Source organism: Mastacembelus armatus, chromosome 13, assembly GCF_900324485.2.
Source record: "Mastacembelus armatus chromosome 13, fMasArm1.2, whole genome shotgun sequence".
NCBI classification, from domain to species: domain Eukaryota; kingdom Metazoa; phylum Chordata; class Actinopteri; order Synbranchiformes; family Mastacembelidae; genus Mastacembelus; species Mastacembelus armatus.
The window spans coordinates 11042278-11056682 of record NC_046645.1 but is presented as its reverse complement, the minus strand read 5'-3'; the positions used below and the strand labels follow the sequence as shown (position 1 = coordinate 11056682).

Below are 14405 nucleotides of genomic sequence, written 5' to 3'. Positions count from 1 at the left end.
TTTGACAGCTTGTACATTTGCTGTCGTGCCTGCCTTTTGAGAGATGGTTGCAGGCACAGTGGTAGAGCCAGCAGGCATCAAGCCAATGGTCTCCAAGGCAGCCTAGTTTCCACAGCAGGTGCAGTGCCATCATGGAGTAGACCCACTCCTTTTTGGCCTGCTCACTAATTCCAGCCTTAGACATCACTGCCCCCCCTCTAGGGACTGCCAGCTTAGAATGGAAGTCTGCATTAGCCTCTGTCTATCTTTGTGTATGTTTAGACAATACTCATTGATTAGGCAAGGCAGTGTGATCTGTAAACTGTAGAAAATCACAGATGCGGCAACTGTGACATCACCAAAGCGTTTGTGAAGTAGTGATTGATCTGAAGCTTAGCTTAAGTCCATAGTTCTGCAGCATTGTCCCTGTGGTTTGAAGCCAGCAAATCCAAAGTTGAACAAACATATGGCAAGCAAGCATGAGCTTCCACAGCAGTCTCACAGCTATCAATCAAGCAAAGACACTTAAAAAAAGGGCCAGTCCTGTATTTATACATGTTGAAGTCAATTTACAACAACGTCTCAAAAGAGTTGTATAATATCTCCTGTGGCTCTGGAGGCCGCTTTACAAGAGCACAAATTATAGCAAAATCTGTAATTAAAAGACTGTGAAGATCTATTCCAAGATGCTGTGAGTTGCATTATGGGAAGTGTAGGATCCAGCACTAAACAGAGTACTTGAAAGACTTTTTAATAAAACACATTCACATTTTTAAATTAAGAAGACCTGCATAAAGGAGTTAAATTAGTGAAGTTAGACTGCAAAGAAGAGCATATTCTCAAAAAGAGCCAACAAAAAACTAGTCTACACAAGATGCTGTCTGACAACACAGGAAGGCAAAAGTGTGCACAGCTCTTCTGAATGGCCACACTGGGGAGAAAACCCAATCAGCATAGAGAGGGCTAAGACACAACTGTGCAAATACTGAGATGATGGTGCGCACAGTCAGTGCCTGCTGGGAAGTATTTATAGTTTCATTTCTAGGTTGGTCAAAAGTAACAGTTGTATGCTCAAAGAAAATAAAAGAGAGCCTGAGTGAGAATTTCGAATGTCGCATCATTTTGCACCTCCACACACCTGGCCAGTTGCTGTGTGAAGCATGCTTGTCCAACTATCCGTTTTGTAAAGGTACTGAAACGTTTGGACACATCTGTGCCAAATCGAGTGTCAGAAAGGTGTGGAGGGAGTGACTTCTTCCCACCTGCCAAGCACTTCAGCTGGAGCATATTAACACCTTTAAATACTGTGGAATAAAATACTGATGCGAAGATCTGGGCCCTTTCCCAGTCACTTCAGTTCAGTCTGTACACTGCCACCAACTACATGGCAGTTGATCATATCAGTCAGGACTCTCTTTTTCCACAAGATCAACATTAATGTTATCTGTGCCCTGGAATTGGCATGCCAACTGCTGACTGGCTGGCATTCAGGCATTCATGCCAACAGTCTTTCTGACAGTATACATGCATCTACAACATCCCAAAAGGGGGGCAGGGGGGGATTTGTCAGGACTCTGTATTTAGCCTGTCAGTCTCTACAAAATGACCAGACTGTAAAATTACCATGTACAGAGTGTACTAATGCAGTGTGTGTGGTATCTTTGAAAGACATTTTGATTTAGGTTATATGTGTTTGCATGTGTGTGTGTGTGTGTATGTGTGTTGTGAGTAAAACTTGTGGACTTCCCTCAGGACCGGAGGCAGCAGACTCTTTAATATTTCAGAGCAGTGATAAATAAGTCAGACAGACTGCAGAGAGATAAGGTGACTCTGCGGGTAGGGTTGAGGGAGTGGGAGGAGGATGAAGAGGAGGGAGGCGGGCAGAAAAGGAGAAGGGGGAAATGATATAGTGAGTTGGAGAAAGATACATAAGGTAATAGAGCAAAAGGTCAGAGAAGACATGAAGGAAAAAGGAAGAAAAAAAAACAACAGAAAAGTCTTCTTACACTCTAAAAAGGCACTACAACCAAATTCAGACACCTCTAGCAAAATGGGAAATAATTGCTGTAGTATATAGAAGTATATACAATGAGCTTACTATTAACATTTTACCATACTTACATTTCAATGCACAATTACAACTGGAAATCTCTAAGAACCTGAGTAGCTTAATAGGCCAATCAGATATGTGAGGAAGAATTTAAGCCTTTACTTCTCTCACACACACATACATATATACTACCCTCCAAAAGTTTCAATATGCCTTAAAATTCTCATGTTTCACAATGTAGTTTTGCTTTAATCCAAGTGTATTGCTATACAGTATTATGTTGGAAGGCTAAAACATCATGTCTTAAGATAGCAAAGTAAATGGACATGAAGTTCAAAGATATTATTTGCATGTTATATTGTCACACTGAAAGCATGATTCTTCCATGTGTTACCCCAGGGGGAGGATCTGTGATGGTCTGGGGCTGTTTTGCTGCAGGACCAGTTGGAGATCTCCAGAAAATCCAGGCACTATTCAACCAGCATGGCTGTCATTCCTACAGCGTTGTGCTTTATCTTCAGAAAGTGGACTGATTGACACTATTTTTGTCCTGCAGCAAAACAAAAAAAAAAAACCCAAACACGAGTCTGGGTTCTGTACAAATAAATTAATCAATAATAATGTGACCTCCTCGATTATCTGTCCTCAATCCCAAAGAACCTCTGTTGGACTCAAATTGGACTTGAAGCATGCAATCAACAAATGCACAACAGCTTTGCCAATGTCTGTTTGCAAAGCAGTAATCGAAGCCAAAGTTGGATATTTAAATAATGACTAACATTAAAATTCATGTTTTGTCTTCGAAGCTACATTGTAAAACTTGAAAATTTCAATGCGTATCAAGAGGAGAACAGATGAGTAGCTAAAATGGAAGGAAAGGGAGTGGATTAAGAGGTTGGAGGGAGGAGAAGAGAGGGAGAGAAAACAGTCACTGGAGGGAAAGGTCAGCAGAGACTGTGAATAAGTCGGAGAGAAGATGAAAAACAGAAGAAAAGAGGTGAAAAAGTATGTCATGCTTTCACAGGGGAGGAACTGCCCGATGGTGCCGTGGCCTTCAGTCTGTCAGGCTTATGATCAAAAGACGGAAAAGCTCCACTGGCACCTTCATGCACATTCTAGCTTCAGCTGTACATTTACAGTACATTTAACTTGTATCTGTCAACTCTTCGCTGTTTCACACAGGCTCTTAAAGCCTCTGAATCTACAGACTTCAAAAAAAAAAATCTTCAGACTAAGGACAAGGCACTCCTTTTCAGCATGTTTTTATCCGCATCTCCGCTGAAAGAAACAACTTCTTCCCCACCTTTTCTCCACCTCCAGACAGCAGCTTTAAGTTTCCTTTTCCTCTGTCTTCACTTATGTTTCTGTGAGCCGTGTAGCATTTTTATTTTTCAGCAGCTTGTCAATTCCTCTTCTCTCAGCATCTCTCCCCCTCTGTCCTCCTCTCTCCTGCCCTGACTGAGGGTACTTCACTATGTCTCATATATCTCATTCTCCTCCTTTCACCCTCAATAAAGCATCTCTCCTCCTCTGAGCAGCAGTAAGGGTAGTTGCCACTTCTGCTGCTGCTGGATAAGCTCATTAAATCAACTCAGGAAGAGGGCAAGATGGAGACTTCTCTGGGTAACAAACACATGCAGGTACTGCATGTGTAAACACGTGCACTATAAAGACAGAAAATCTAAAAAAGATTCAACAGGCAGGGTAATAGGAGCTAACTGGAAATATATACATGGGTAGCCAAGGTAAGATGAAAATAAAACAAACTGAATCCATGTAGAGAAAATATAGTCCCAATCACCCCACTGGGATTGGTGTAAATCTAATCTGTCCCACTGTCTCTTCTGCTCCTTTCAGCTTGGGCTTAGAGACGCTCTCAGGAAGAGAGCAGGGATCCTAAGAGCCCTGATCTGTTGCATTAGTTCACATCACTGCAAGCTTCCTCTGCACCACACTAATCAATTACCAATCCTGCGCACACACACGCAATCACACACACATATACACACATACAGTGCAAAGCTCCTGAGACCTATTAAACAATACACTTGATCTGATGTATTTTTCTGTTGTCCTATTTAGTAATGCATCAAAGTTTGAGGCAGTCTGAAGTCATCACTTAATTATATTATTTCAAGAAGCAATACACAACACAATAACTTGTCATGGGCATATGAGAAAAACATGTGCTGTCACAAATGCTCGTTGCGTAGAAAGCACACCAAAACATACTCATGGTCCAAAGTCTCCAACGTGAGGATTTGCTACTTTTCACTATTTTAGATCTACGTAAAAATTAGACAGTTAGTCGAATAAAATAAACAACTTTGGAACAGGAACTGCTATTTTAACTGTTTTTATCACCAAGCAGTTAATCAATTAATCAAGAAAACAACTGGCAGATTAATCTATCCACCCATCGATTACCTATACCGTTTCTCCTGCACAGGGTAGTGGGAGGTCTGGAGCCAGTCCCTGCTGATACTGGGCGAGAGCCAGTATACACCCTGGGCAGACTGGCTGTCTATTACAGGGCTGCCACATAGAGACAAACAATGATTTACATTGGCAGATTCATCAATAATGAAAATTATTGAACTCCCTGCCTTAGTACTTGATGATACTACTTCTACTTTATTTCATCCTAAGGAAAAGCTCTTTGCTTTTTTTTGTTGAAATGTTTGTATTTACTTGTGAGTAAGCTGCACTGGCTTACTGTAGATTTACATATTTTTCACAACAAAAAATTATATAGGTTATAAAATATGTATTAAATATACATGGTCAGTTATATTTATGTACTGTAAATTGTAATTCTGTTGGCAACAAATACTGGTACGAGTTGGTATACAATAAATGGTCATTGTACATTTGATGACTGTACTACCTGCAATGCAACAAAACAAGCTTGGATGTTAATAGAAAAAAATGCATTAATGAAAAATGCAGTTATGTCACTGGGGTCAAAGTATGTGAACAACCCGTATCTGATTTTCTGACTGAGGTCAACAATAGATCTGGAGGTCTCATACATTAAACCCTTCTCTGACTACAAAATGGTTAAGTGCATAGTATAAACTTAGCTTCCCATTTAAGGCCTTTATCCACTGTTGACATGCTTCAGGATTACAAACAACAGGTCAGTCATATCCGAACTGGAATCAAGATTAAATCCTATTGGAGGATTCTGTTTATTTATTGCAGTTACTCCGATGATCACGAGCTTCGTCTTCAAAGTGTTTGCAAATAACTCAATCTGCTTCTCTACCCTTTTACGCCATCCCATCATACAGCTAACACCTTTATCTAACCCTTATACAGAAGATAGTTCAACTTCACCAGTGGCAGACTGCTCCTCCACCACCCTTCACAATAAGAGGCCTGAAAACAAGAAGGAACCACAGAGAAAAACAAGAGGGCGAAAAAAAAAAATGGTGGAGTCATAAATCCCAAAGGGCCATAATCAACAGTATGTGGCAGAGCTCCAGCAAGACCCTGGTATACAAACAAGCATACTCTGCCTGTGAATACATGCAGAACACACACACACATACATGTATGTGCACATAAGATCCTTTCTTCCGAACTTTAATCACAAGCACAAATTAATGACATGCTGTGGAGTCCAATCCTCTGTGTTATCCTGTGAGCCTTCATTATAGTGTAAATTAAAGACAACCTGGCTTCACACTGGCTCACTACAGTGTGTATTTGCAGATTTCTTGCTTCCAGTTCTTCCGGTGAACGGAACCATTGGCAAATATTGCACATTCATCAGCTGCATTCCTCCTGTCTGGATGAGATCGAAGTCTGGAAGGCTGCAGAGCACGTGTGCAGCTAAGTAGGACTAGCATGTAAATCTTAAACACACACATATGTGAATAATCGAAGTAAGTCAGAGTAGAAAACACATGGTACATTTGAAAAACAGGTCATGCAATTTTAGGTTTTTCATATGAGAAGAAGCATGTCCACCTTCGGAGCATATACACTGATAAGAGACAGAGGCAGACAAACACAACCAGGAGGGCTGTTTCCATTTATCAGGATGCACCTGCCCTACCCACAGGTCCATCTGGCCCGTGTGTAGAGAGGAAAAGCCACAACTGTGAGCATTACAAAAACCATGGCCCAGTCTCTTTGTGCGCACAATCACACCAATGTCGCTAACTCTGAACAGCTGCGACGTGCTCCTCTCTCGCAGCCAACATTCTTCTCCTGCTGTCTTACACTGCCAAGACAGCGAGCAGGCGAACTCTGACTGACTCATCCATTTTCTCAATCGCACAAACAAACAATGATGGAGCTGGCGCTCACATAATGACTTAGCATCCTGTAGCTGGATTCCTTCATTTCAGCCTTTTTAAATAGCTGACTTCTACATGAAGAATGCTTCTCTTTCAAAACAAAGTGTAGATTAGACTGAACAGTACAGTCAGTTCCAACCATGTGATTAGATTTAGAGACTGCTAATCACCTAGAGGTCAAAAACACACATAAGAATATACAAACTAATACCATCACCTTGTATGAATACAGCTACAGGATTGTTGTAAGCAAGCATTATGCATTCAGAGGCACACTTGTAGCTTTATAACATCTAGAACTAGATTTCAAGCCTGCACTTCAAATATAATCGGCATACTTGGCATGTAAAATAGGAAGTGCGTCACAATGGGAAGTATGTTGCACCACATTGAACGACTTAGCATGGCAGGCAGCCCGAGGCCAGCGTGCATACAGCGGGAGTGGAAGATAGGGGGGCAGCAGCATGACATGGCCTTGAAGACTTTAGTAGCCCATTCGTTCACTGCCAACTCCTTATAAGAAAAGGCGAGGACGAGAAATGAAGGAATAATAGATGGAAAGGGAAAACAGGATAATGCGAAGGGAAACACCATGAAGCGCCAACTTCACAAACAACTTTCCAGACAAGGCCTCCTCCCATAAAATTCCACATACAGAGTGGTATGTGATGTGAATGTGTGTGAACAGGGACTTGTGGCTTTCCTTCAGTTTGAAGGTGGTTGTATATTTAGTCAGGGGATTTTAGCAGAAGTGTTTGACAGAGAGGGTGTTAAATTATTGACCAGTCACTGCCGGGAGGGAAGGACGGCACACTGAGGCTGAAGAAGGCACTCTTATCTGGTGCCACATGCTGCTGGCAAACTCATAGACTATCCTGTCACACACAAACACCAATAAAACCAGAGAAGCGCATGCTCTTACCGACTTCATTAATGCTTGTATCTTTAAAGAGAGGAGAAGGTGCAAAGACGACACTGATCTGCATTAGCTGCCTGATATTCAGTCCTACCCGAGGACTCTTCAGGATTTGAAGAGTCAGGGTTCAGGGTTTGTGTCAACCCTGCGGTTGATGCTTCACCCTGGTTACAAAAGACAGTTTCCCTATTCTCTGTGACATTCAGTCAGAGACATGATATAAAGAAATGAACAGGGAAGTTAAACCACATATGCATTTATTTTTATTAACTTATTTTGATTTAGAATCAGCCTCTGGCTTTTGAGGAAAAGGCTAATATTTGACTGTAAACAAGTTGTAAACACAAAGCACTGACATCACCTTTTAAGCCAAACTTGTCTCCATGCAATAGTTATAGCGCAACAATAGCATTTGCTTGGGATCATGTTTCTGGCCACCGAATGAATGCGAGTCCATTATTAACTCCTTTTAGTAACTGTTTTTATCTCCACCGACTCCTGAGGGGAAAATCTGGCTCTTTAGCTGCTGCATGTTCACCTGATAGCTGCTAAATGTCTCTACTGTCTGCTGTACAGTGGATTTTTGATCGCTGTGGCCAGAAAAAACAAAAAAAACAAAACAGTGAGCCAAAAGGCACTTGTAAAGTGCATGTACCTTAGGGAAGGTGCTGATTTACACTGTGGTTAGTCACCTGAGTCGAGTAGTCATGCGATTAACAGTCAATGTAAAATTAGCAGTTATGGCCTGCTTTATCAGTTTCAGTGTTCTCTTAACTTAAGTTACTCAGTATTTCTATGTGAGTGTCTGTCAAGTCTATTTTCCAAACTTGCTGAGAGGGAGTGACTGAAAATGTGATGTGTGGCGCAGGTGTTTGCTCCCGACAGGCCTTTGGCCTTCACTTTGCAGTCGTCTCTGATCGGACGACCAGATTAATACAAAACTACCCCTCTCATCTCTGGAGCATTCATGAAGGAGAAGCAGTGCACCTTCTTGTGCAGGTCTGCAACATACACACACACACAGATGCATATGCATAAATATTCATACACTCAGGCACACACTGCTGTTCTTGGTCTTCCCACACTCCTTCTCTTCATTTGCGCTCTCCCTCTCTAATCCTGTAAAGCCAACAGTGCAATTAGTCACATGCTGGCTCTTTCTTTCATCTCTCCAGAGGGAGTGAGCGCAGGAGGATTTCAAAACGCTTAATATCTAAACTACATAGCCCACCTTCTTCTTCTGGAGTAAAATGCAAACATGCACTTAAAAAAAAAAAAAAAAAAAACACTCATTTTTAAACATCAGCCTTTTTGACTGCAAAATTGATTTTCTAAAAAAAAAACAAATTGAGTTATGTCACCCAACTGCTTTTATCACTCCTAAAAGTCTTGTCTACTTTGCAATTGCAAAAAAATCAACATAATGAAGTCGAAAATGAAAATGACCATTCAGCCTGAATATGAAGCAAAGGTGAACTAAGGACAAGCTGAAAGCTGAATAAAGACAGACAGGATCCCTCTAAAAACAGTCATTGTTCCTGTGGTTCTGGTGATTTTTTTTTTCCCTACTCCTTTACTCTGCACTCTCCCATCGCCTCCCTCACAGTTAGAGACCATATCCATCACAACCCACTCAAAAACAAACCCATTGATTGAAACTACATGAAAGACTGAGCTGTGATAGAAAAAGAAATCAACAGAACAAAAAGCTAAAAGGATGGCAAAACAGGCAGAAAAACAGCCGGCACACTGAACTTAAACAGGCTCGTAGTGAATGTCCTCTCTGTACTCTACAGTTAAGGTGTCTTTGCAGCACCTCAGGCCACAACCTAACAGTGAGGCAGGGAGGAGCTCAATATGACCAGCTCGCTACATGCCAATAAGGAGCAGCTGGCTCGTGTTGTCATTATTTGGATGTACCGCCCTGGGTTATCACTTTGGTGCAGCTTACTCCCATGTGTCAGCTAAAAATCCATCTCTATTTAAGAGATAAAACCCCACACTGAGCCAACATCTAATATGACTGAGATTGCCAATGAATATGCCTTATGTTTGTGTGAATGGTGCAGAAAGACAGAAAGAGGAAAAGAGTTCCAGATGTTATCTAGCACTGACTAATGATTAATCTGCTCGTAAATTGATTGGTTCCAGTGAGGTGGTAAAATAGTGCCAGTTTCAACATACAGAAGGACCATCTTTCTTTTTTTTTTTTAAATTTCCACTTTTTTTGCACTTATTTGCTTTATCTAATAGATGAAGGTGATGTAAAATTCACCATCTGCCCAAGTCTATAAGCATCCACTCAGATCTCATATGGACATTCACACATATCCCAAAATTTGAATCAGTGCAGATCGTCCTCATTGGTGTTTGCCAACTGTGCATGTGCCAGACAACAAAACTGGGTGCTCTTTTAATAAGCATATAAAAGCATGTCTGAAGATTCTCGATAGATAGATAGATAAGATAGATAAGATAGATAAGATAGATAAGATAGATAAGATAGATAGATAGATAGATAGATAGATAGATAGATAGATAGATAGATAGATAGATAGATAGATAGATAGATAGATAGATAGATAGGATTCACAGCCTGTAATCTTTGACAACAATGAGTGGTGTAACTAAAAGCGAATGAACACATTCTTTCTCAAAAAGCTTAAAAGACCAAATGATGAAGCAGTATTATTATATTGCAATCAGGTTGGTTTTACAGGTAAACAACAACTGTTCTGATAGTCACTTAACTACTTAAATCATTTTAATGGCCAATGGGTAGTCATAAGAACGTGCAGCTTTATCTTAGTAAAGTGAACAGGTTTTGGACTGCTGGTCAAAAAGAGAAAAGCATTTTGAAGACATCTCCTCAAGCTTTAGGCACCTGAACCATTTATGTTCCAGCACTTTTGAACATTTTAGACACAAAATGGTACCCTGACTAATCAAGAATGAACAGATTTATTGATAAGAAAAATAATCAGTTGCAGGCCTCATTGCATTTGGATCTATTACTTCCCTTCCCTTGAGGTTTATGTTGAGTCAGTGCTCTAATTAGTTGCCACACTCATACCCTAGTGCAACTCTATTTTGCAATTCTGTCCAATGCAATCTTCATAAAACAACATCCAAAACCTGATGATGTTGATACACAGTCTTGGATGCAAGATGCTGTAGATGCTGACACAAATTTGACATTTCTTTAATGACTGCATATGTGAAAGTGACAGTATCTAGTCAGGTTAGGAACCCTATGTTGCTGCTGTTGCCTTGGGCCACACAGCACTGCTCTGTTTTATTCAAAGTCCTAAAAAAAAATCTAACTTCACTAAACAGATGAAGTTGTTTCTGAAGATTGCTGTCTGGCAACCACAGTTCAAAAGAGGATGTGAGAATGAAAACAGGCTAAATTGTTGCCTGTGGACATGCAGTGATAAAACAGACTCGCCTACACGGGCAAATCTGGACTCTTCTTGCTTTCACTCTCACTGATGCTTTTCCATTTGTTTTCTCCTTTTTCTGTCACATACATAAAAATATATTGTATCTTCTATCCGTTATTTATCCAAGTGTCTGTGGCGTATGTGTGGTAGATGTAGCACGGTTCACAGGTTTGTTCTGTAAGAAGGAAGTCCACAGGGGGAAGAAGCTTGGGGAATAAGGCTGCAGGGAAAAACAATTCATTGACCACTTTTGGTCAAAAGCTGCAGCAGTCAGCACTGCGGCCTAAATTTCAATTTCCCCTAAAAGAACTACTATCCTCCATGCCTTTGGCTGCCTATTTTTAGTACGGTATCATTCTCAATCAGAGTCAAACTTAGAATGAAGACAGTCGCTGTCAGGCCCAAAACAGCATGGAGCTCTCGGCTACCACAACTGGCTGATCAGAAACTGGTAATGTCTAATGTAAAACAGGAGAAGAGGAAAGAAGAGGAAGAAGAATGCAGGCCTTACTTACAACTAGAATGCTTTATTTCTGTGTGGCTCAGCTACATCACTACCATACCGTCAGCTGAGGTCATGGCCAAGTACTAAGAAAACAATGCTCGGGAGGAAGCATGCAATGACTTCACGATAGATCTGTGTTTTCCAGCTCATGTCTAACTATGTCATGTCATCTCAAACGCTCTTTGCGCCTTTAGCCGAGTGCTGTTTTTAAAGGGCCTTCTTGTGACTTGCTTTGGAAAGCTGTTCCCTTGCTGCCCTGAAAACGCTGCCACGTTCATTTGCTCGTGTGGAACAACAACGTTAGTTAGCACCAAGGGAGGGGAAAGAATGGACATTTCCTAGTTGCCAACAAGTGTCAACTGAGGGTGCATGTTGAGCGGCAAATCAGTGACCAACAACCCCCTTCAGCTTTGCTCATAGTTCTGAGCACAGGTACCGGTGTGGATGCCCCCAAAGCACACCAATTTGAATTCATCCTCCTCCTTCCAGCTATAATCATATTAGACCATGGGGCCTATGCTGTCTGCATCCTAAAAATGAGAGATGGATACATTTTTTGGCATGATCTTAAGCTTTAAATAGACAAGCTGCAGTTCCTTTGCCATTTGGAAGGAAAGTGTTTGTGTGGGTGAGTGTGTGGGCAGGGTTGTATTTCGTATTATGGCCTCTTTATCCAGCAACACACAATGGTCAATGCCCTGAAGTGGGTTACCAATTGCTTCCAGGGACCTTGATGCCTCCAGGTTTACTCAGTCTAGTTTGTGGCAATTTAATAAATTCCATGTTTGTGAATATGCACCAATAAAGTGCAATACTACTGGCACTCTGCTGTGTACTTGTACTTTGCTGTTGCAACAATGCAATTTCCCCATTGTGGGACAAATAAAGGTTTCTTATCTTATCAATATCACCCGGCATGATAAGGGTATACTGCCTGTTAGCTGACATTTGTAGGCAACATCTTATAAAACTCAAAAATATAGTTCAGAAGCCTTTATTTTTGCAGTTTTTGGGCTTCCATTTTGTATATTGTGAGATTAATTTATATTTAATCAAATTACTACAGAGCAAATCTGGAGCCAGGTAACATCAAAGTAGAGGTAAGATGTTTAGAAGAGGCCCAGCAGCTTATTTTTGTCCCCTGGCACAATGTATCACAACTGCACGCATTATTTTCAAATCAATTTCATATAAAGGAATAAATGAATTATAAATCACAGAAGCATTTGCTCTGAAGAGACTTTTGGCTGAGCAGCTTCATGTCAAGTCTGACTGATCACTTCAGATTAGCACCCAACTCAAAAAGAGTTTATTATAAATCTAATCGTGATAAAATGAATGAACGGGTAGTTGCTACTCTTTTGAAGATACTGTTACTTTGAAACTATTTTGTAAAAGTCTACAACTTTGATTGATGAAACAGAGAAAACTCTGCAGCCGAACCTACACCACTATACCCCAGCTCAGCTTTGTCTCACTCGTGGTGTTAATAAATATTTGACAGCAGTTTTGAACGCAGAGTTTAAACCAGAGCAGAAAGAATAAATAAAACGAACAGTGATAAGTGACCCAGATTCACTGAATGGCCCCTACATGGCCCTAGCGCATTTTGGGGCCCTTCACCTCCACTCTGCACTCACCTCTCCTCCGTGACCGTCAAAAATCCCGAATATAGACGGGTGACTCTTGTTGACGATGTCTGTGAGCACCTCGAACCTGTCCTCCATGTGGTCTCTCCGGCCTTGGATGGAGTACACGGCCACGTTGTTGCTCTTGAACTCCCAGGTCTTGGAGAACTCCGCGTCCAGGACGTCCAGCCCTCCGAACCGCTCGTTCTGCATCATCTCCGCCACTTTCCCCTTGACCATCTTCACCGCATCTCGGCTCGACTTGACGATGGTCTTCACTTCGTCTGTGTGGAAGAAGTAACTCCACAGAGCCAGGCTGATACACAGCAGGAACAGGGTCTCCGGTCTGAGCAGAAAATAACGCATGATCCGTCCTAACAGAGACAGCAGGGTCATTGTATCCTCTATCATTTATTTATTTACTCGCAGGAAATCGCGGCAGGTTGTTTGTGTCGTTCGCCCCCGCCGCAGATTTCAGTCCATCGTCGCTGGCGTGAGTGGTTTGGTAGCGGAGAAACAGGCACATTTAACTGAGCGTTTCGCAGCGGGAACCATGAAGATTACACCGACTTTAAATGGTGACACTTCGCTGTATTTGGAGCCGGACCCACCAGGCAGGAGGTAACGTGTTGTCGTACGTGCACAGACCCGGGGGAACAAACGCGGTGCTCCGGGTGCTTCTCTCTTAGCTCCCGCAGTGAACCACCACCGACTGCCCGCTGACCCCCCGACGCGGCGGACGAAAACCGCAGCAACACGCTTTGGACCCGAGATGAGACCCGGTGTATTGGCTGTGGCAGAGCTCTGAGCGCCGCCACTCCACTGTTCCCAGTCCTCAAAATAGCGGCGTGTGTTGAAACCCTCACATTCCCAGCTGCCACACTGGCTGCGACTCCGCTGCTGCCCGACTGAGGGGAGTTGACGCCTTCAGGTGCAGCTCGGAATGTGTGCTAACCACTAATCACAGGATGTTTGGGGTAATGCGCACAAAAACTTTGCTTAAGTAAAAGCAGAAATACAAGAAAAAAATCCGTCTACATGGGTATAATGAGCCAAATTTAACGTTACTAAAAGTAAAAGCATGACGCCTGTTGTGCAGTAAAGATATAGCCGGCAATTGTGGAATAGAACAGGATAACATAGAATAACATAGAGTAACATAGAATAGAACAGTTCTTAATTGCCAAGTTTCCACTGCACGTTTACGTGCATAGGCCTACTTTTAGATCTTAAATGCTAGCTTTGATTTTAGATATTTCCGACGCCACGTGAAGGCATCCAGACAGCTGCCATATCACAGGTGCACACATCGACTGATTGATAGTTTAATTATACATACTAAGCCCCCTAACGTTGACAATATAACTGCAGTAATTGACAAAATCAGATCTATTATCCCATAATAAGTGCTGTTGCCCTCTTTTCTAAAAACGGGGCCAACAAGCTCCATTGGTGTCAGTGGATTTTTGGAGTTGGGAATTCTGTTTAGCAATGTGGGACTAAAGCCCAATATCAACTGGCACGAGAATGCCCTGCGTTACAACAGGATAATCAGCTAAATTTAATAATAATAGTAT

At 41.8% G+C, this 14405-nt stretch overlaps 1 protein-coding gene across 1 annotated transcript in view; it reads right to left on the bottom strand.

The window, feature by feature from the left end:
* The window catches only part of ppm1lb (protein phosphatase, Mg2+/Mn2+ dependent, 1Lb), a 42564-nt gene extending 28810 nt beyond the window's left edge, over positions 1-13754 (bottom strand). Inside the window, exon 1 of the mRNA XM_026298722.2 lies at positions 12841-13754. Within this exon, the coding sequence (XP_026154507.1) occupies positions 12841-13239 (399 nt within the window). The 5' untranslated portion in view covers positions 13240-13754. The remainder of the gene's footprint in view (positions 1-12840) is intronic.
* Positions 13755-14405: the final 651 nt, after the last annotated feature.